Consider the following 24,540-nt stretch of genomic DNA (forward strand, 5'->3'; position numbering starts at 1 on the left):
CTTGGTAGTTGGGGCTCAAACTTAATAGGGTAACTCCTAAATTAATTCTGGACACGTGGGGAAGAAAAATCGTTAAAAAAAAAAGAAAAATGACCCTATACGACCTGCCAAGCAGTTGAAATTGAAGTGAAAAAAAGCGAAGATGCACAAGATATATCAACGTTGACCAAAATCCCTATTTTATATCAGGTGCCTGGAAAATTCTGGTCTTCGTCCAGGTGATCATGACGAGCCTTTTTGGGTATATTGCAAATTTTATCCAAGACGTATTTGAAGTGGAACTCCTGATGTTGTGTTGGCTTTTAAATAGCGACCTAAATAAGGAGGGGCCGAGAGTTGTTTTTCTTGTAGAATTGACGTCGAATTGACGTCAATGCTGTGATGTTCAAGCTTCCGGTAAATAAGAGCTTGGGAGTTGTAAGGATAACGGGAGTAATCAACAGAACAACTTGCTTTTCAGTTATTCCATCGTAAATGTAAATAGTTGTAAATATGAACTGTGGAGGACAGTTGTTAGCGGGTGCTTGAATGTGACATCGCATATAGTTATATTCCTTCGTGGTAACTGTTGTGGCCTGTGGGTTTAATAAGGTCTGATACAAAGGAATAATGTGATCAAATTAGCAATTAATAGGTCTTTCTTAACCTGCATAAAACACAACACAGCCCAAAGTAGCCAAAACAAGGGAGAATAGTAGCTTACGCTACTCAATAATGCATAGAAATGCGTGCAAATGAATAGAATAATTGTATGAAATAGGCACGCATTAAATGTAAATAGTTGTAAATATGAACTGTGGAGGACAACATTAGCGGGTGCTTGAATGTGACATCGCATATAGTTATATTCCTTCGTGGTAACTGTTGTGGCCTGTGGGTTTAATAAGGTCTGATACAGAGGAATAATGTGATCAAATTAGCAATTAATAGGTCTTTCTTAAGAAGGATATATCCATCCGTCTTAAGATTAAGACGGGTTAAATCCCCTCTTCCATAACTAAATGAATAAGTCTCATCACTTTTTTTCCTGCTCAGCATCCACCTGTGCAGTGGGCCTCCTTGGATGATGTCATTCAATAGAGTATTAAACCTTATTGAGAGAGTGAAACAATGGAATCCCTGATTGGAAACAATTTGTGGACGATGTGAAATGAAAGTGACTTTTCTCTACTGATTATTGCCTGCCGCATTTTGTTGTTTACTCTTTATACCCGTCATTCACCAAATGTAGGGTTGTTTCTTTTAGAGCTCAGAATCACTCTATTACTTGTCACTTGTGTGATAATGTGTTTGTGTCTTCTGTAAACTTTGAGTAATTGTTGTTATACGGCAAGTTACTATTGGTTATATACGGAGTATATAATATTACCGTACAATTGTTTAGCGAGAAGATTAGAAAAAATAATGGTCTTGGTGAAAGTATGATGATAATATATTGGTTTTACTCTCAATTGGATTCATGTTGTGATTTTAACTTGGGAATTTATTGATTGAGTTCTATCTCTCTCTATTCGCCTACTCGTTAAACTTCTTGCGTTATTTGTCTTTTGAGTATTTATAAGGTCCTGTTCTTTTCGACTTAAAGTCACTTAATTTCAATTCATTTCAGATCCTATAAGTTGATTCGATTGATTCGAGATCCTATAAGTTGATTCGAGATCCTATAAGTTGATTCGATTCGAGATCCAATAAGTTGATTGATTCGAGATCCAATAAGTTGATTTAGATCCTATAAGTTGATTCGATTCGAGATCCTATAAATTGATTCGAGAAAAATTGGATCCTATAAATTTAGTTCAGAAAAGCAATATACGGAGTATTATTTTTAAACACCGATACAAAAACATTTGACATTAATTATTCGATACATACATTTTTATTTAAAAAAAAATCACTCCTCTCATTAATAATTTCAGCGTCACAATAGATTTGGGCATGTTTGATAAAAAGCGGAATAAGACCATGTATTAGGTACGAAACAACATAGTCAAAAATATTTGGGGAGGCAATGGATCCGTTGTTGAGAGTGATAGTTGATGGGGCATATTCTGTGCCCGCTGACCAAGTCAACATATTGAACGAGGTCAAAGATATCCACAAGAAGTTCAAAGTGACTTAGACATCCCGGCCGATCGACCTTTCGGCTGCCAAACCAGGTCTCGGATGGCAACCTACCGGTAGGGGGCACATACCGCGTACTCATATCCAAGAACCCTCGGCATGGAGTCAACCGGGCTCGCCGCCCGCCATAGGTCCCTCGGTCGAGGGTAGATCGATCTTTCCACCGCTACGCCACTTGGCCCACTTGGCTACCACGTGACAAAAGGTGAAAGTCTATAAATACTCCTCAATCCTCATTGAGGAAGGGATCCAGAATCTAACCTAAGAACCACTTAAATTGGTATTATCTCTCTCATCTCTCTACAATACACGTCATCAAGCAACATTCTACTTAATCACAATAAGTTCACTGACTTGAGCGTCGGAGTGAGTACGCTTGGCACAAAGCCAAGCCCTCAGTTTGCTCATTGTTGCAGGAGAGGCCGAGGAGAGCAGTCAAGGCTAGAAGAGGCATTATTCGACAAAGCTAGCGTGGTAAACAAACCTACTTCGGAATTCATACCCGGAACAATTGGCGCCGTCTGTGGGGATACAGATACTAGAAGCTAGTCATTCCCAAACAAAAAAAAAAAAAAGAAACCCACCCAAAAAGCTAAGAAGATGTCAAAAGAACAAGAGGTGTTCGAATCAAGAGCCCCTCCACCCGGAGGATACCGTCCACATTCCCGGGAGTTGTGCGGCCCTCCACCGGCCGGATAATTCAACCGGAGTTCGGGATGCCAATAATGCCGATACGCGCCGCCCGCCGACAGTGTCATCACATGGGCGTGTGGTTGATGCAAAGAAAGCCGGGCGACTCTGGACTCGATTCGCCGCCAGGCCGGCTCACATCACACCGACAAGAGCGGCGGGACCCGTCCAGGAAGCTAGGGCCCAAAAGGTGACTCCGAGAAACCTGAACGAAGCACTAAGAGAGGCCGAGCCTACCAAGACGCCGGGGAGCCTGTGAGTGTCGGTGGTAGAACTAAGCCCTTCCCGCACTCGCGGAAGGACGATGTCGCCGCGACGCCCACGAGGCATGCCCCGCACGAGCGAAAGGAGTCCGACTCACCGAGTCGGAGAAGGAGTCCGACTCACCGAGTCGGAGAAGGAGTCCGACTCACCGAGTCGAAGAAGGAGTCCGACTCACCGAGTCGGAGAAGAAGCCCTTCCCGCCACGGGGAGAGGGGCCGGACTAGGGATGCGAGGAGCCGATCGCCGCGTGTCATTAGACACGTGGTCAGACAGCCCCTCAGTGCCTACGTCCTAGAGACCCAGGTGCCGCCAAAGCTAAAGCTACCGTCTATATCATACAAAGGAGAGGGCGACCCAACCGGTCATGCCGAGGCTTTCGAGTCTCACATGTCGGTGTGGGAGCAACCCGACGAGGTCCAGTGCCGAATTTTCCCAACGACCTTGGTTGGAATGGCGCAAAGCCGGTACAAGGGGCTACCCGATGGGTCGGTATACTCCTATTCCGACCTAAGAGACGCGTTTTGGCAAGACTCTACCAATAAAAGGAGAGCCGTTGAGACATCGGATCTCCCGACCATCAGCGAGAGGGAGGCGAGTCACTCCGAAGCTATGTGAAGAGGTTCGATGCCGTGGTTCAGCCAGATTAGGGAGCCGAACAGCGAACTAGCGCCTTCGCACCGATGAAAGGCCTCCCGGAGGGGACTTGAAAAACGAGCTCATCAAGTGCGGTGGCCTGAGCCTTGAGTCCGCCAGGAAATTGGCCGACCAGGCCATCAAGGTCGAAGACTATCACAAAATATGGATAGGCCACGGCGAGGCCGGGCACTCAGAAAGAAAGAGCCACCGGGAGGACAAGCCGGATGAAGCGCGCCGTGACAATAATAGGTCGCGGACCGACAGCCCGCCGAGAAGCGAGAACCCGGCAGACGGGGAGTTCAGTCCGTACTACCATAAGAAGTACAAAGATCACACCCCCCGGGTCGTATCGGCCGCCGAGGTCTTCTCCCGAGCGTAAACGAGGGGCGAGAAGTGGGAAAGGCCCCCAAACCTAGGGGGACGGTGACACGAGCCATCACCGTGAGTACCACGGCCACACCGGTCACTTAACCAACGACTGCCGGCATTTGAAGAATGCCATTGAAGAGCTGATCCGAAAAGGGAGCCTCGGCAAGTATATTGCCGGAGGCCAAAAGACTAACACCGGTGGCTCAGACAAAAAATCCGTCTTTCAACGAATAGGAACAATTCATGTTGTCATCGGGGGAAACGAGAACGGCGGATCCGCTCACGGGCACAAGCGGCACCTGAACGAACTGTATCAGGCCGTCAACTTCGTGCCCACTGCAGCGGCCCGCGCTTCCAACATCCCGAACATAACTATTGGGAAGAAGGACTACGAAGGAGTCATCGCCCCACATAGCGACCCACTCGTAGTCCACTTAGACATAGCTAACCACCTGGTCATGAGATGCCTGATTGACACGGGTGCTTACACGAACATCATGTTCGGGAGTGCTTTTACGGGGCTCGGCACGAAAATTGCGGACCTTAGCCCATGCACCAACCCATTGTACACTTCTCCGGGCGGGCTTGGTCCCCCGGGGACTATCAAGTTACCGGTGATGTTCGGCCGATCCGACGCGGCCAAGAATGTGATGTCCGAGTTCGTGGTCATCGACGGCTCATCCGCATACAACGTTCTCATCGGCCGTGTCACCCTGAGTGAGGTCGATCTTTGTAATGTCCATCCGGGCCCCGACACGATGTATGTCTCGGACCGCGGGGAGGTTCATAAACTCGTCTCAAAGAACGAAAAAGACGAGGTGGTCAACGTCCAAATATCGGCCAGAGGATGCAACATGCAATCCTTCAAAGTGGCAAAGAAAGAGGAAAAAGGGAAGAACCCATCCTTAAGACAGGAGGACGAACCGATGAGCACCAACCACGTCGCCATGGTCGAAGGGGCGGAGACCGAACAGATAGAGATTGATCCAGACGCACCGTGGATCGTCGGTGTCTACCTGGAACCAAAATCAGTGGCCGATCTCCTAGACTGCCGAGAAGGAACAAAGATGTCTTTGCATACTCGGCCGCCGAGATGCAGTGTAAGCCGGGAGGTCATCGTTCACAAGCCGAACGTACTCCTCGCCGCCCGCCCGTCAAGCGAGAGGGTGAGAAACTCCTCGGCCGAAAAGGAAGATGCCATCAAGGCCGAGGTTGATAAGTTGTTAGATGCGAGTGCTTTATCATCCCTTGTACATACCCTGAATGGCTAGCTAATGTTGTAATGGTTAAAAAGTCATCAGGGGGTGGAGGATGTGTGTTGATTTTACGCAACTTAATAAAGCGTGCCCGAAAGATTGCTACCCCTTGCCTCGGATAGATAGCCTAATAGACGCAACGGCAGGCTACACAATGCTGAGCCTGCTCGACGCCTTTTCAGGATACCATCAGGTATTCATGGCAGAGGAAGACATGCCTAAATGCGCATTCATCACCATACACGGCACCTATATGTACAAAATGATGCCGTTTGGTTTGAAAAATGCCGGCGCGACTTACACAAGACTGGTGGACAAAATATTCCAAAATCAAAAAGGGCGAAACATTGAGGCCTACATCGACGATGCTATTGTCAAGAGCAAGTCTGACGGCGAGCACTTAGCCGATTTACACGAGACATTTTGTTCACTAAGGAAATACAAGATGAAGCTTAACCCGACAAAGTGCAACCGGTGAACCGGCCGGCAAATTCCTCGGCGTGCTTGTTAGCGCCAGGGGAATTGATGCCAATCCAGAGAAAGTCCAAGCAATTCTCGACCTGCCGGAGCCGAGGAACCGCAAAGAGGTTATGATACTGACCGGAAGGATGGCGGCCCTTGCCCGTTTTATCTCTCGGTCAGCCGACAAGAGCACCCCTTTCTTCAAAGTGTTGAAGGGGAATAAAGACTTTTGCTGGGGGGAGGAACAAAGCACAGCTTTCAAACAACTGAAAGCCCATCTGCAAACTCTCCCGACCCTGTCCAGACCGACGCTGGGGGAAACGCTATATCTATACTTAGCGGTAACCTCGGCCACGGTCAGTGCCGTGATCGTCAGAGAAGAAAACAAGCAGCAGCACCCAATCTACTTTATCAGCCATACACTGTTGCCCGCCGAGAGAAACTACCCGCTGATTGAAAAAGCAGCCTTTGCCGTGGTTGTTGCCGCAAGGAAGTTGAAACCCTACTTCGACGCACATCCCATGACGGTCTTAACCGACCAGCCGTTGGAAAAAGCATTGGAAAAATTCGAACAATCAGGCAGACTTATCAAATGGGCGGTGGAGCTATCGGCTTCGGCATTCAATACAAACCAAGGCCGTCGATAAAAGGGCAAAGGCGGGCGGACTTCTTGGCCGAGTGCACGTATCGGGAAGAATCGTATCCCGGCATGTGGGAGGTATATACCGATGGATCCTCCACAACGAACGGCTCAGAGCGCATCCTTATCATCGGCCCAAACGGGGACGAGTTCGAGTACGCTTTGAAATTTACCTTCTCGACCTCAAACAACGAATCCGAATATGAGGCAGTGATAACCGGAGTTGAGTTAGCCGAGCGCGGCGGGTAACACATCATTTTGAAAACAGACTCTCTCTTGGTGACTAACCAATACGAAGGAGAGTACGAAGCTCGGGACGATGGGATGGTAAGATACCTGGAAAAGGTAAGAGCCGAGACCTCAAAATTGAAGTCATTCAAAATGCGACACATCCCAGTGTCCGAAAACAACCGGCCGACGCTCTCTCAAAGTGGCGTTCAACCATAAAGAATATCACCAACCGTCTTTGGTGGACATCGAGAACGCTAAAAGCATTGACGAAACCATCGGCATGGTGTGCGACGTGGAAACCGAGACGACATGGATGACTCCGATAAAGGGGTATAAACTGTCAAATGAATTACGGAGGACCGCAACCTCTCACAAAAGATAAAGAGGATCGCAAAGAAGGTACTTGGTGTTTGAAGGAGAGTTATATAGGAGGTCCGCGACAAGGCCACTCCTAAAATGTGTCGGTCCGGCCCGATGATGCAGAGCTAATACCGAGAAATACACGAAGGCATCTGTGGTCATCACATGGGGGCAAGAACACTAGCCCACAAAGCTCTCCGAGCCGGCTACTTCTGGCCCACCATGCTTGAAGATTCCGAAACAAAACCAGAAAATGCAACAATCGCCGATGCACGCTCCGGTGATACACGCACCTTCCCGAGACCGCAAGTGCTTAATCCCCTTCCCTTTGCACAGTGGGGAATGGATCTACTAGGGCCATTTCCAACGGCATCCGGAGGAAGAAAGTTCCTAATCGTCGCCGTCGACTACTTCACCAAATGGGTTGAGGCCGTGGCGCTGCTCAGCGAAAACCGCGGCGGCCGTAAGAAAGGTGATCCGGGAAAATGTCATAACTCGTTTTGGGTTACCCCAAGTCATGGTGTTCGACCATGGCCGAGAATTTTGGAGTGACACAATAATGAGCTGGTTGGAAGAACTCGGCGTCAAATTTGCATACTCCTCCGTCTGCCACCCCCAGCAACGGACGGGCGGAGGCGGACCAATAAAACGATCCTCAACGGCTTGAAGAAGACAGTTGAAGACCTCAAGGGAAGATGGGCTGATGAGCTACCCGGCGTTCTATGGTCCCTCCGGACCACGGAGAAAGAAGCAACGGGGTACAGTCCTTTTCACCTAGTCTACGGGTCCGGCGATCCTGCCGATTGAAGCAACGGTGCCAACATTCAGAACGGCCACCTTTAACCCGGTTGAAAACGAGGAAGGCCTAAGAACCTCCCTGGACCTGGTCGAAGAAAGCCGAGATACGGCACGCCTCAACTTAGCAAGTATATCGAGCCGAATGAAAATGGCCTACAACCGAAGAGTCCACAAAAGGGACTTAAAAGTAGGAGATCTGGTCCTAAGGAAGTCAGCTGCCACCAACAAAGGAAACATCCATGGCAAGTTGACGGCCAACTGGGAGGGTCCCTACAAGGTAGTTGAAGAAATGAGGCCGGGTACATACCGGCTGACGGACATGGGAGATGTACCTTTGATGAGCCATTGGAACACCGACAATCTCGTAAAATACTTTGTATAACAGCGGAGTTGCCCAAAACAATTGTTGGCACCCCAATGCATATTCATATCTAATGAGGAGTCATCCAAGTTTTTCATCAAAGTGTTAATCCACCCCAATCAGAAGGCATACTAACATATGTACACAGCAGACAGAGCCAAAACCTCGATCATCCCGGCCTTTAACGGAGAGAGACGGGGGACGAGCCGATATGCTAACATATGTTCAACGGCGGTCAAAACGTAAACTCCGTTGCCCGTGAATCGGCCGGAAAGAGACGAGTGAAACGCGGCGCCTCGGCAAATTAAGACCGAGCTTAAAGACGTTAAACACAGTTGAGATACGCATTCTAACTGCCTCGGCCAAGCCGAAGGTAAAAACGAAAAAGCGCTCAATTAATTAACGCAACCGCCCTCGGCAAATTAAGACCGAGCTTAAAGACGTTAAACACAGTTGAGATACGCATTCTAACTGCCTCGGCCAAGCCGAAGGTAAAAACGAAAAAGCGCTCAATTAATTAACGCAACCGCCCTCGGCAAATTAAGACCGAGCTTAAAGACGTTAAACACAGTTGAGATACGCATTCTAAACTGCCTCGGCTGAAGCCGAAGGTAAAAACGAAAAGCGCTCAATTAATTAACGCCCGAAGACAAGTGAAGGGATAAACCAAATGCCTCGGCCCAGCCAGAGGCAAAGCAAGCAAAATTCTCATTAAGAAAAAGATAACGAGTTACAAGAAGGAGAAACACAGACGACGGCCGTCCCCTTTGGGATAAGCCAAGACTCTACCTACCAAGGTCTTACAAAAATACAAGGAAAAGTAAAGCAAAAGGTTTTGGATTTGGTTCTTTGAAGCGCCAAAAGGATGGCAGGGAGAAAAGGCTTAATAGTTGGCCCCGAATAGTGAAGCTATCCGAGACGCCGGGTGAGCTCGGTGACGACCGCCCGTCTCCCTATGCCTGTTCTTTGCTTGCCCTTACCGCCATCGCAGCGTTACCCTCGGTGAGCGACTTAGATGCAATCTGGGCGGCCTTAGCATCCTCGGCTTTCTTGGCGGCCTTAGCATCCTCATTTTGCCTTATCCGCCGTGACTTTCTTAGCGACCTTAGCATCCTCTCGTTTGCCTTGATCGCCTAGCGGACTCCTCCTCGGCCGCCCTCGTCTTCTCTGCAAGGGCCGCCTTTGCAGCGGTCGCCTCCTCCTCCTTCTTGGCCCTCGCATCCTCGGCAGCCTTATCCGCCGCAGCCTTCTCTTTAGCCTCGAGCCTATCGTCGAACAGCTCGTCAAATTTTGTCCACAGAAAGGAGCCATCCGGATAGACCTCATCTATCACCTCCCTGAAAGCTTCTTCGGTCAGGTCCCTATACTGAGCACACATGCGAGGGAGAATCGTGCTTTGAAGTGTCTCAATATCCTTCTCCCTTTGGGCAAGGATAGCACTAGTCTCCCTATGCGACTCCGCTTGGAGCCGATACGCCCTTTTCGACTCCTCCCTTTGGGCGACAACAACGTCGTAGCCGCCCTTGTACCGGTCCCGTTCCTCCTTCAACTTGGCGGCGGCAGAATCGCAGCCTCTACCTTGGCCTTCTCGGCCGACAAAAGACTTCTCAATTTCCTCGACCCGCGCTTGTGCGGCAAGGAGGTCAAGCTTAGCCTTCCCGGCCACCCCCTTTGCGGCAACAACATCGAGCCTCTGTTTGCTCTATCAACGGTCCCGTCTCGGCCAAGGCCTTTTCTTGCTCCCTAATACGAGAGCCGACCAGGTCGGACCAAATCCCAATCTTCTTGCTCAGCCTTGTACCCTCCCATTTGTGAGCTGGTCGTTGGATATCGACGCGAGTACGGAGTCGGCATTTTTTCCCGCCGTCTGCATAGGCCTCTTCTCAACTCGCCGCTCGCATAATTGGGGACGGATCGCGCGGTTGATCTACAAAAATTCAACCAAAGAGTCCACGTCAACGTTCATGGACATACCAGAGAGCCGGTCATCGGGTATATCTAATGAGCGGCTAAACCGAGCCGCAAGTTAGACTGTACGCAGGGCTTGCTCTTCTTGGCGGTTGACCCGTTTCTGGCTACCGGCATTAACATGAGCGACGGAAGCGAAGCATCGGTGGCATGGGTAGATCTTTTCCTCTTACGCCTAAGCGGAGATCCTCAAAGATCGGAATCCTCTCCATCGACAATGTCAACGACCTCCACCTCTGGTAGAGGCGGAATCGAGGTTAACACCGTCGCCGCCGTAGACTTGGCTTTTCGGACCGGACGAGGCGAGGCAAGGCGCAGACTACCTTGGCCTCGGGCCGCCGTCTCGTCCAAGCCCTTCGGGAGGTCGAGAGGCGACGGACGGCGGTCATGCACATCGACCTTCGGATTCTTCTCCTTAACGTTTCCGTCTTTGTCCAGCCCCATCTTCTCGAGGAGTTGCTCGGACGAACGGGACCAAAGTGCTCTGTAAAAGAAACAAGGTAAAACTTAGACAAAGGGACATGTCAAGAAACAAACAACAAAAAAACATTAAAGCAGAAATGGGCCTCACACCGACCCCACTCACCCCGTGCTAGGGCCGGTATGAGGCCGACATAGCAAAGCGGCTCGTCCATCAAGATGACTTGCGTCGGGGGCAACCAAGCCTTCGGCGCCATCATCATCATCGACCTCGAAAAGCTTCGGTGCTCGCTTCTCGTCCTCATTAAGATAGACATTCCGGCGTCCATCTTATTCTTGCCCTTGGGGATCATCTTCTCACGCTCCCCTTTGCTCTCGCACCGCAAGTTAACGTGGTCTTTGAAAAGACCGAGGCAACGGATAATCATCTGGGACCTCGACATACACCCACCGTTCCTTCCAGCCCTTGCAAGAGGTGAGCTTAGGCACGGTGAGATAGCCTGGCTCAGTCTGGACGCTATACCACCCCCGGCCACCTTGAACATTCATTCGAAGAAAATGAATTCGGCGGAATAAATTTACCGTTGGGGTCACCCCCCTGAAGAGACACAGCCACACGAAGCCGACTATAGTCCTAACGGCCAAAGGGTGAAGTTGCGCCGCTGCAACGTTCATCGCATGAATTATGGTAGAGACGTACATATTGAGAGGAAACCGGAGACCATACTCCAAGTGCCTCATATATACGCCGATGTGACCCGGGGGAGGGCAACAGACGGTCTGACCCTCTCCAGGGATGACAATGTTGTACCCCTTGCCAAAAAAGAAGTGCTCTTGAAAAATTGAGCAGAGCGTGGGCGAGCCCATCGGTCCAAGCACGATTGGGGCCGATGGTGCGTGCATCGTAATGATGCAAGACTGTCGCCCTCTCCGCACTGGAAGGATTCCTTCCCTCATCATCGACATCATCTTCCCACTGCTCCAGAACTCTGCGGTCAACTTCTGGGGGAAGGAGACCTAGGGCCCTCGACCTTAATGGAATTGCGGCTACCGCCTCCTCCTCATCAAAACGCGACGGGAACCCCGGCGCACGGCATCTTGGGACCGGCATCGAGAAGACATGGTTCACAACAAATTACTTAAACAAAACAAAAAGTTGAAAAGGTTTTTCGGTTTACCTTGAAGAAAAGTGCTACGCCGACGTAAAAATTCTGAAGATCGGAAGAGAGGGAAAGACTTGGATTTTTGGAAAGAAGAAAATTTTTTAGAATGAGTGAAATTAGTAACCAATTTCACTTCAGAGATCTGGTATTTATAGGCAAAGGCCCATAAAGGAGGACCAATCAAAACGCAGCCCATGAAGCGTCAGCCAATCAACGAAGAGACACATGTCAGGCATGCGTACACGGAATGTCAATCGACGCAACAGTTGAATGTCAATCAAAGCAACAAGAACTGCCGCGTCTTCAACACGCCCCTTCATATCCCTTTGCCTATTCATCTTCCTCAAAGCAAAACTCCTAAAGTATCTATTCTCCGCCGGCAACACGACTAACCAAGCTAGGCAAAGACCGGCCGGGGCAATCAAAAATACACCAAGCACTCTCAACCTTGGGTCCGCCGCCAAGAAGACCTTCTCTTCCACATTTTGATGTCCATTACACATCCATGTGGAGGGGGATACTGTACGGCCTGTACTGAAGTAAGCCGAGGGAGAAAAAGCCGGGGCAGAAAATTTTCACTTGCACGAATATACACTCAAGATACATCGGAGCCCATACCACGGCATAGACTACGCTGGGGCAAATTGATGGGGCATATTCTCCGTGCCCGCCGACCAAGTCAACATATTGAACGAGGTCAAAGATATCCACAAAGAAGCCGGTGACTTAGACATCCCGGCCGATGCGAGCCTTTCGGCTGCCACTGGTCTCGGCATGGCAACCTACCGGCCGGGCACATACCCGCGTACTCATATCCAAGAACCCTCGGCATGGAGTCAACCAGGCTCGCTGGCCGCCATAGGTCCCTCGGTCGAGGGTAGATCGATCTTTCCACCGCTACGCCACTTGGCCCACTTGGCCACTACGTGACAAAAGGTGAAAGTCTATAAATACTCCTCAATCCTCATTGAGGAAGGGATCCAGAATCTAACCTAAGAACCACTTAAATTGGTATTATCTCTCTCATCTCTCTACAATACACGTCATCAAGCAACATTCTACTTAATCACAATAAGTTCACTGACTTGAGCGTCGGAGTGAGTACGCTTGGCACAAAGCCAAGCCCTCAGTTTGCTCATTGTTGCAGGAGAGGCCGAGGAGAGCAGTCAAGGCTAGAAGAGGCATTATTCGACAAAGCTAGCGTGGTAAACAAACCTACTTCGGAATTCATACCCGGAACAATAGTGAAGATGAAAGTGATGAGGATTATGATAATATGGAAATAAATGGTTAGAAAAAAAGATATAACATGTGATTTATTTGTTATCGTAATGTAATCGTAGTATAATGTATGAACAAACCAATGCATATAAAGGGGAAATTTTTTATTATTTTACCTTGTGTTTTAGACTATAATTTTTTTTAATCAATGTTCTCTCTTGGCTGGTAATAATAATAATAATAATAATAGTAATAATAATAATAATAATAATAATAGTTAAGTTAAATAAAATAAAATAAAGTTAAGTTCGGCTCCTATAAGTTCAGTTCAGAAAAGTTCAGATCTTATAAGTTCGATTCGATTCGAGATCTTATAAGTTCGATTCGATTCGAATCCTATAAGTTCGATTCGAGATCCTATAAGTTGATTCGATTCATATCCTATAAGTTCGAGATCGATTCGAGATCCTATAAGTTCGATTCGAGATCCTATAAGTTGATTCGATTTGATTCGAGATCCTATAAGTTCGATTCGATTCAGATCGATTCGTTTGGTCCAAAAAAAGAACAGGGCCTAAGTATGACTTTGACGGTCGTACTATTAAGTATTGTGCAAAGGAAAATGAAATGGCGTCACCGAGTGACACCCAATTTGGGCGCCACCCTCTCACAAGGGGTGAGTGGGGACCCCTTCAATTAAAAATGCATGTGAGAGGGTGGCACCCAATTTGGGCGTCACCCGGTGGCGCCCTATCACTATCCGTGTGCAAAACACTTTCTTAATATTGGGCGGAAAAAAAATTTGACATCTGTTCAACATTAGATATCGACAAAGAACACGAAAGAAATACCCGATACCTTATGCTGGAGACCCAATTTATTACCACATTGATATGTCTTGCTTATATATTTAGCCGAGTAATCCCCTTAACACGAGCCATGTCGGAATTGTGTTACAACACTTACAAGTGTATATCGAACTCCCTCTGCCTCTAATATACCCTTGATCGGCTCCGCCACTTAAGTAAAAGTCTAAAACATAACGGACTCTTGACATCCAACCTGGAAAGTACCCACCATATTTGTGGCACCCAATCTGATAAGCGCCTATATGATCAACACATCTAGTACACAAACAGTCTCCCTAGCCCTTACGCTGTACGCCATCTCCGAGTCTTAGATCTATGCTCAGTTTGCCAGAACGACCCCACGCGTTTGTGACCCGTGAATGGCTACTTGTTCCCCTCTTCGAGCTCCACCATTTGTACATTATGTGTCCTAGGCCGAGTTGAACCTTGGACTCTGATACCACGTGTCATGCGAAAGCGTTGTTAATTACTCCTTGTTGGGCCCTGTACATGTATCGTCCATGGTCCATAAATTATAATACGTTATTGTCCGTTTTGGGGCTAAGCCCTCAGGGATACTCTTAGACTCTTTTCAAAAAGCCCGCGTATTGTTAGATAGTTAGTAGATATTTATAAACACCACCGATATAGGACATAGATTTGCACCTAGTTAATAACTAATATACTTAAAACAAATTTGGATCTTCTTCATTTCTTTCTTTTCATTTCCTTTCTATTAATTACACCCATATTTTAATATTATTTTATTTTATGAAACGATTACAAGCATTGAATCATTACAAAATTTGATCCGTACCGTTTATAAAAAATAGAGGTCCATTTCTTTTGAGGAAATGGATAGAATCCGGACCGACTTAAAACATAATAGGTGAACGAACCGAGGGAGATTATATAAGAACTCGACTATATGGGTCAGTACAAGAGAAGTTTGTGTGGGCGATCTAGCCTTGAACATAGACCTGGCAAACATATCGGGTCGTGTTGGGTGTGTGTTCGTGTCATATGTAAACGGGTCACAAACCATTCAACTCAAACCTGACCCATGTAAATCTCGTGTCATGTTCGTGTCGACCCACTTAGGGGCTGTTTGGTTCAAAGTGTGGGAATGGAATGGATTGGGATGAGAATCCAGGGTGGAATGGAGTTAGAACCCCATACCTTTTAACTCTTGTTTGGTTCAATTTTGTAATGGTTTGTAATTCAATCAACAGACGGAATGTAACTGGTCATAGACAATGAACGCTACTATTCAATCCTGCGAAAATAATTCAATCATGTGCATATTTCAATATTACTTATACAACAACACAATTTTTTAAGGCAATTGTCATACGAGTCGTCATACAATCCGTAAATATTGTTTAAAGCAATAGACACATGTATTATTGCAACGAATCATGTATACCTATGAACAATCACAAGCAATTTTTTTATAAAAGAAAAAAAAAATATTATGAAAGTAGAAGATGAAGACTTACGTAGAGTAGAACAGCAATTTGGTTTTTTTTTTTTCTTTCTTAATTTTAGGTTTTGTATCCAGGGGGGATTGGATTTAGAAACTTGGGGGAGGAGTAGAGTATGAGATTCCAAGGGATTGAGGTGGATTGAGAAACCCTTGGGTTTCTAAATCCATTCCAAAAGTGGTCAACCAAACACTTGAATCGGTGATATCCATTCCAATCCATTCCATATCCCCCAACCAAACACCCCCTTACATAAATGGGTCATCAAGGGTCCCGTTAATTTCGTGTCATGTCAATATTTGGAAAGTATATTGTATATATACATTTATGTGAAAGATGATCAAGAAAAAATTAGGGATTAATTTAGTAAACAGTTCATTCGTGTCGGGTTCGTGTTTAGAGAGCCCAACCCAAACCCGATCCAATTAATTAACGTGTCGCGTTCGTGTCGACCCATTTAAATAAACAGATAATTTAACTTTAACTCAAACCCGTTAATTTCGTGTCATGTAAACGTTTGCCAGCCTCTACTTGAGGCCCTTGACTACACTCCGGGTTGTACCATAACAATAATTAACGCGTCTCTACTCTTGATCAGTAAATATTCTAGCCCAAACTTACCGCCCCTAATATATTTTCTAAGATCGCTTAGTCTTGCTTGTGACGGACTAATCCCGTCAAAGTCTCGCTTGACCTCTCACAAAAGGAGAGGGGGGTGAGGTGCGGACCCCCCATGTGCTTAGAAAACGGTATCCGTCACAAGTTTGTGACGGATATCGCCGTCACAAATGAGAATTTGTGTTTCGGCATCTTCTGCTCCTTTTTAGGTACTATTTATAAGTGAAGAGAGAGAATTTTTGATAAAATTTTTAATGCAATATAGCATAAAAAATAGTCATATAAGATGTTTAAATTATCTTATCGAGTACATTGTGAATTCGAATTTTTATAATTTTTATTAATATGTAATTAAAGATATGACAAAAAAAAAACGAACCTTGATATACACGTATAAAACAAATGTATAAAATTGAATAAAATAGAGGAAGTATTCCGTATATTATTAGCAATACATTTATGAGTATGTGACATTTTGCGGAGGGTCCTCGAGAAAACAACCCTTTATTTGGCACTAAATCACTCTGCATTGTCTTACTGAACTACACAGCCATTAAATTCCTCCCCAAAAATATCAATAGAGTTGTAAACAGAAGCACACTCTTAATTAGTTGAAGCTCATGGATGTGCCATCATCTCCAAACTCTATTAATCCCTGGTTTGCTGCACTAGTAAGTGCTTACCTAACTTCTTTCTTAATACGAGTATTACTTTTTCAGTCTCACTTATTTGTTTATCTTTTATACTAAATTGTGTTATCCATATTTTAGTACATTAAGAAGGTAAGAAAAGTACTATCGTCATCTTCATTCGTATATATACCCCCAAAAAAAAAAAAAAAAAAACTCTTAATTTGTGGCCATGCATGTATATATAAGAAAGTTGTACTAATGCAAAAATCAACCGCACGAATATTAATTATGAAGTTCACTACTTCACTTGAAATAAACAACTTTGTTGATAATACGGAGTATAACTTTGTTGTTCGATGAACATCGAAATAAATAATTATTTAGTGAATACACCCTTCGTCCAAATCATTAATCAATTAGTCTTGCTGAAAACGGGGTGGAGCAAGTGACGGATAATGTCACTCACAAAACGGATAGGGGGACAAGGTGGGGCACCCCCATGTGCTTCCCTCTCTCCTCTATTTGGGTCATTTGTGAGGGAAAATGGTATCCGTCACTCCAAAGTGACGGATACGTGCCGTCACAAATGAGATTTTGTGATCATTAATTTACTTTTGGTTAAAATATTTTTTCACAAGAGTCAATAAATAATCGAGACGGAAAGAGTATATTATCAGTAAGTAGATTGTACATCTGATGTAGTATATCAGATGGTATAGTTTTTGTGCATTAAGGTAAAGTTTTTGAGTTTTAATCTAAATTTTTTGAGTTTTCATGATCGACAGTTGTGATCGCATTATTGTCGGAGGACACATATTCCAACAATCATAAAGTTTTTGAGTTTATTTACTTAAACTTTAATCTCAAAAAGTTACATTATAACTCAAAAAAATTACATATAAACTCAAAAAAAATTGATTTTTGACATCATAAAACTAAAATGTAATTTATAAACTTTATAATACTCGAAAAAAATACACAAAAACTTAAAAAGTCATTAAGTATGATGTAGTACATCTGATGTAGAATCCTTTTTCTCGTATATTATTAGTGACTATGATTATGATATTTATTTAAATAATAAATGCTTTGAAAGATATATACGGAGTACTTAGTTTGCCTTATCAACTAGTTTTAAACCCGTGCAAAAAATGCACGGGTCGTAATACCAATTGCTATCATTATATAAAGAAGCATATAAATGAATGTGATTAAATTTGCAATGCGGTGACAGTAAAAAGAATCCACTAATCTTCAACAGTTTGAAATCCGTGCAAAAAAATGCACGGGTTATAATAACATGCGCTATCATTTGATACATGAGTAAATAAATCAACGTGATTAAATGTTCAATGTTGTTACAATATAAAAAGACTACAATTGAAAAATCAACATATAATTTAAGTTACTAATCACTACCATTTATTCCATACAAATTATGTTAGAAAGCGTAAGATTATTGAGATCGAATAATGGAGTACAATTGTTTGTACATGTAGTTAAAAATATATCGTATTATAAACGTCTAATTTTAATAATTTAAAACATATATTTCAAAATATAATACACACACATTTAAGCGTCGATGTCATGTGTGGTAAAATTTTAGTACTAATATATATTAGATTTAACGAAATAACAAAAACAGATATGTGATTATATAATCAAAATATATCGTCATAATATGAATTAGGTTACATAACTTACATTATCGAATTTTCATGAATGATCAATATATGGCCATTGGGCCGAGCAACCATTAGTTTCATAATTCGAAAAGACAAAATATGCAAGCACCCGACCCGTAATATAACACAATTAACAACATTACCCATTTCCCCATATAAATTAAATAAGCGATCAACAAACCCTACCCCTCCATTTTGTAACACCTCGTCTTACCTCCCTCCTTCCCTTCTCATCACTCTTTTTCATATCTTAGTTTTCCAGTTGACAACAATACCGCCGCCGCATCTCCTCGTCTTATTTCATTAATAATGAACTCAAATCATCCTCTCCTCTCTTTTATAATCTCGTCTAACCTCGCCCTTTCTCATCTCATCCTCTTATCACCGTTTAACTCACCCTAAATCTTCAATCTTCATCACCATCCTAAGCAAGATTTCTGCCTCTCACGATTCTAGCTTGGTTTCTTAATTAGATCCCCATCAAAGATGACACAATTGATTGATAGCTTTTTAGAGGTCCGATTTTTTTCACTTTTTACTCGCATACATCATAATTATCACCATTCGTGTTTAATTATTTTTAACTTGTTAAATTATTTTTAAATTCTTAAATGACTTTTTTCGTTTTTATTCGTTTAGTTCGATTATTTTTAATTTTTTTTATAAATTTTTAAGTAAATATCATTTACCTGATGATTATTATTTTTTTGTTGATCTTTTTAAAAAAGTATTTATGGAGTATCATAGATCTACTAAATTTTAAATTATTATATTTTTTTTTATTATGTTTCTAATAGTAATTTCATAGATCTGATGATTTTTAAATTTCTATAAAATTATTTCCTGATTTAAAATTTGGTGATTTTTTTAATATATGTATCGAAAATATTGTGGAAATTGTTGCTTTTTTATACAACTATGATTAAGGACGTTCATTAATATGATGAGTTTTGTGAATCTTTATTAATTACTAAATGTTGTAAATGCATGAGTTTTGTTATCAATATTTGTATAAAACTAAATATTTGTATATTAAGATGTGTATTTTCGTGTCATCCCTTTTGGAAAGGATACCTTACAGGAAGAAGCTTAATTTTGGAATACAAAACTTTGAGTAATTTGTAATTTGAAGCTTTGAATTGATTATTTTGTAATTTTTGAATGTGCATAATGTATTAGGAATTTGTAATTTTTTGGATGTCCATATTGTATTATTCCCGCCGCATTTCTATGTTATTCCAATTTCATTATAATACATATTACTTACATATAATGGAGAAATGAGAAGAACATTAAAATATAAGATTTTGTGTAAATCACTAATTAAATAGGAGCAAGAGTTCAGATGTTAGATATCATATATTATATAATGACGTATCATATAATATCACCACATCATATCATATAATACATCATATAATATAAAGTTTAATTAAAAGAACATTTAAAATTAAGAATCGACATTTGAAGAATTAATGAGACATTTAAAGAATTAAGGAGAGGAGAGGAGAGAGGGTAATTAATTGGTGTATAAAACGTGGGGGGACCCACATGCTTCCAATTTTTTGAATCTCATCAACCAATAGAAAGCCAAGAAAGAACTTGGCTTTTATACTATGTAGATACGGAGTAGTTGTCTTTGTCTATAATCATCCTCGCAACAAAATCAAATAGATAAACTATAAACTAAAACGAGTGGAATACTGCTCCGAAATCTATTTAGACTATCCCCAAGCAAAGGTCGCGCTAGGTCACGACCCTGTTTTACTCTTAATCCTACTGTATTTATCTTGACCTACTTTCACCCTCCCAAACAGAAGGTCACGACCTAGGTCATCAATCCAATTATTTTTCACTTTCCAACCAATTACATCTCTCCACATTATATCACTTTTTCATATATATATTTTTTATTAATTATTAATATTGTCAACCAATCACATATCGCCACATATAGGTCATGAGTTGGGTCAATTTGCTCCACCAAAGGTCACAAATTGACCACCAAAGGTCACAAATTGACCTCTTTTCTTCAAAAGTCACCATAATTTTTTTGTTAATTGATGATTAGTGTGACCAAGCAAGGTCATGACCTAACAATTGACCTTGCTTGGGGTCTTGGGGATGGTCTTAGAGAATCAATTTAATTGTACCTAGTAAACTCAATTTGAAGTTTCTCAAAAATATTTTGAGATATAAATAGTATACTTTGAGCTTTAAATAGAAGGGTCCATACCTCAACATACTCTCTTAAGAAGTGTGGATCCTCGCCAGTACACTGGAGGGTCCATTGGTTTTGTATGGACAAGATTCATTTGTCCTTAAAAATCCAATTGCTGTCAATTTTTCCGGTACGGCCGTCACAGTGACAAACCGAGCTTCTATTTAAGTTGATAAAGACATAAATAGGGGTGTTTGTTAAACGGTAGATTGGTGATTTTTTGGCATATTGAAGATATTTAGCATAATGAATATGTTATTTGGGTGTTTGGTAACTAGAATATTGAAATAGTAGATTGGGGCGCAATCTACTATTTTACAATATGCTGCCCCCCCCAGCATATTTGATTAGTAGATTGGAGTAGATATAAATTGACATTTTTATCCTTGGAAACATATATTTTTAATTAATTGTTCATGTCCATAATTGGTCATTTTACAAAAAAATAAACAATCTGCTAAAATGAAACCGCTAATTACCAAACACGCTTAACAACTCTGCATGAGGGTGTTTGGTAAACAGCGGATTGGAAAATTTTCACCATATTCAAGGCTTTTAGCATGTTTGACTCACTAATCTACTATTTTTAGTGTTTGGTAAATGACATATTGAAAGAGTAGATTGGAGCTCAATCTACTGTTTTCCAATATGCTGCTCTACCCAGCATATTCACATTAGTAGATTGTGAAATATGAATCCGTCAACAATCTACACATGGATACAACAATTTATTAACCAAAATCTGTTAATTACCAAACACTTCTATTAAATCTGCTAATTGAAATATACTAGTCAAACCTGTTATTTCAATCTGTCATTTATAATCTGCTTGACTAATCTGTTTATGCTAATATCAATCTGCTGATTACCAAACAGGGCCATATTTTAGTCAAACCCGCTAATAAAATCTGCTAATTATAATCTGTTTTTGCAACCTGCTTCTGCTAATATTAATCTGTCGTTTACCAAACAGGGTCATTGATGAATGTACATGATTGAGTATACTAAAATTTAGTTACACTTCTATTAAAAATTAAAATAGGTTAGTTGTAATATTGAAGGAAAAATGTAGGAACAAGCATATAAATTTGCGGAATGTTAAAATTTAAAAAAGAAATGGCAAATTTGAATTTTGGCAGTCTGAAATGAAGACGAGAAAATATCGTTAGTTTATAATATAAAGTTGTTCTAGTAATTTTTTATCAAAAAAATTGCTCATATTTTTATCATTAATGGGTTACTTTTCCTCCGTCTTAAATTTTAGGCGAATAAATCCGTCTTAAAGAGACTCACGGAAATGAAATAAACATATTGATTTTAAATAAGAAGCAAATAAGAAGACAATAATTTGTGATTTGTATGCAGTAGGTCTCCCTTGTGACGGGTCGGATCTTGCGACGGGTATTTTGTGAGTGGAGATGGGTAGAGGGACAGAGGCAAGACCCACCCCACGCTGTCTTTCCTTCTCTCACCCTTACGGCCATGAGACAATGATACACAGAATCACAATTCGTCACAAGTTTGTGACGGATACCCTCCGTCATAAGGGAGAATTTGTGATTTGCATGAGATATAGACATATAGTGGATGAGTGGCTGATACGTAGTTGATCCGACCTACGTGTGTCACAACTCACATGCAACACGATTTCAAAAGCAAACAACTTATTCATGTCTACGGTCCCAATTGTCAGAGTCTGAAAACAAGACTATAAAATAAATGCATATTCATCTTTTTTCCAGTTAATGTATTATACAACTGGTTGTATATATAACTTAATCAATGAATCGAAAGCGTTGTTAAAAATTATGAGCCTTTATTAACAAAATTATTGGTACAGACAAAGTTAATGAGTTTACTTTGGAATAATTATTGCCTCAATAACTTCGCAACATATTTCAATATTCAGTAAAATATTTCAACAACTTTGTGTAAGAGCTCAACAACTTTAAGGTGATTGTACAATGCTAATATACAACTAGTTGTAGGATAGTATTTGCGAGCAGCAGTAATTGGATTTTTTTATACAAAATCGCAAAATATTTACCATGGACTTAGGAATGATATTAAAAGTGGGTATTATTATTAAGAGTGTCATGTTAACATTAGCCGAGCTATCCTAATTTAGCATTTACAAATAAAAAAAACCAGAATTATGTTAAAACGCTGTAAAAATGTTAAAAATAATTAAAATGAGAGTATTGGGAATTAAGCAGGAGGAGGAGGAGGAGGTGGATGATCCGATGTTGTTGCAAGTGTTTGTGGGAGATTGTTTGGTGGACTATCCAGCAGAAGATATGAATCTGGGTGCCCTCCTAATGGAAGACAATTACACGCTTTCACCCCCCGAATCAGAATGCAACTCATCATCCGCAGCAGCAGCAGAGATTACCAATAATAGTAACAGTAACAGTCATTCTGAATTCAATCAACATGATACACCACCTGCTCCTGCTCCTGCTCCCGCTCCCAACACCAAGCGCCCTAAAAGGCTTCCTGATCAATCTCAGAATCATATTATTGCTGAACGCCAACGTCGTCAAAACCTTAGTCAGCGTTTTATCGCCCTCTCTGCTCTTATTCCCGGTCTCAAAAAGGTACCCTTCTTCTTTTGACTGTGGTAATTAATTAATTAAACATATATATTTGCTGAAATCAAAACTTACTCATCAAATAATGTTTAGATGGATAAAACATCGGTTCTTGGTGAGGCTATAACCCATATGAAACAACTGAAAGAAAGAGTGAAGATCCTGGAGGAAGACAAAGCTAAGAGAGCGGTTGAATCAGTTGTGGTGGTCCAAAGATCTCGGGTAGTAGTCGAAAATGACGACAGTAGTCACAGTAGTAGTGGTGTAACCCAAACCCATGATGAGGAGCAATTATTCCTTCAAGTAGAAGCTCGGTTTTGTAATACAAGTGTGTTGATCAAAGTTCATTGTCAGATGCAAATCGGACTTCTGTCCAAGATTATCAATAAGATTGAAAATATTCATCTTTTGGTCACAAACACCTGTAGCATGCCATTCAACAATAACACTCTCGACATTACCATCATGACTCAGGTACATTTACATATACATTTCATTTCTCCTACACAAATTCTATCTTGTTGTAGACCTGGCAAAACGGGTCAACTGGTCGGGTTCGGGCCGGGTCAACTGGTCGGGTCAGTTTGGGTTTCTCATTGATTTCGGGTTAACTCGGGTCGGGACGGGTCATTTCGGGTTTCGGGTCTGTTGTTGGGTCAGTTCCGGGTCAAGCGAGTTGGGTTGTTTCGGGTCGGGTCATTTTCGGGTCAATGAATAATAGAGAAATTATCATTTCAAGTTTTTTCGGTTCAATTAGAGTTATATTTTGTCGGGTCATTTTCGGGTTTGGTGGTTTCGGATCGGGCCATTTTCGGGTCAGGCCAGTTCGGGTCAAGAAAGCTCGGGTCATGTTCGGATCAGGTCGGGTCAATTCGGGTTTCCGGGTCAGGTTCGGGTGATGTAGTTCGGGTCACTTCGAGTCTCGGGTCAACTATTTCGGGTCGGGTTGCTTTTACCAGGTCTACTCGTTAGTTTTCCGTATGTAACCATCTCCATTTTTGTTCTACAGATGGAACCAGATTTCGCCATGGGACCTCACCAAGTTGTTGAAAATATACGATCCATCTTTTAAATGCTACGAGTCACCCGTCTTCACTCTTCAGTTTGCAAATAAAGTAATAAATGGTGTGTGTGCGCTTGCGCTTGCTTTTCTAGTAGATCACTTAAAAGTGTGATACATGCAGCTTTGTAATTGTCCAGGTTTGCAAAGAATCAGAAATTGACAATACGTAATGTAAAACGTTTTTTTTACAATAACAATTGTCTAAAACCGTTCTACACAAGAATTATTGCGGGTAATATATGATGTCACAGGCTTAAAGCTCTTCATTTTCCATTTATTTAAGCTTGTCGATTATAAATTGCGTGCTTGTTAGATTACTCTTGCGAAAATAAACAAACATTAGACATACGTTTTTATGCAATCGAGTTTGACATGTTTTTATATTTATACTTTTTTCTGAACTTGGAAGTAGTTCAGATAACAATATTAATTTAT

The 24,540-nt window shown here is 42.4% G+C and overlaps 3 protein-coding genes across 8 annotated transcripts in view; 1 reads left to right on the top strand and 2 right to left on the bottom strand.

Annotated features, from left to right (window-relative positions):
- The window catches only part of LOC141637989 (protein-tyrosine sulfotransferase-like), a 103,557-nt gene that overhangs the window by 62,047 nt on the left and 16,970 nt on the right, over positions 1-24,540 (bottom strand). The window lies entirely within an intron of this gene.
- The window catches only part of LOC141637987 (protein-tyrosine sulfotransferase-like), a 51,723-nt gene that overhangs the window by 10,139 nt on the left and 17,044 nt on the right, over positions 1-24,540 (bottom strand). The window lies entirely within an intron of this gene.
- On the top strand, positions 16,374-24,369 carry LOC141637990 (transcription factor bHLH25-like). Of its 4 annotated transcripts, none has more exons than XM_074447434.1 (4): positions 16,374-16,581; positions 22,665-23,048; positions 23,136-23,516; positions 24,052-24,369. In XM_074447434.1, the coding sequence occupies exons 1-4, from the start codon at positions 16,531-16,533 to the stop codon at positions 24,112-24,114; spliced, it is 879 nt and encodes a 292-aa protein (XP_074303535.1). In that variant the 5' UTR covers positions 16,374-16,530; the 3' UTR covers positions 24,115-24,369. The 4 variants fall into 4 exon arrangements, with proteins under 4 accessions (XP_074303535.1, XP_074303536.1, XP_074303537.1 ...); XM_074447435.1 differs by having other exon boundaries at positions 22,668-23,048; XM_074447436.1 differs by having other exon boundaries at positions 22,671-23,048.

This window comes from Silene latifolia, unplaced genomic scaffold (genome assembly GCF_048544455.1).
Source record: "Silene latifolia isolate original U9 population unplaced genomic scaffold, ASM4854445v1 scaffold_159, whole genome shotgun sequence".
NCBI lineage: Eukaryota > Viridiplantae > Streptophyta > Magnoliopsida > Caryophyllales > Caryophyllaceae > Silene > Silene latifolia.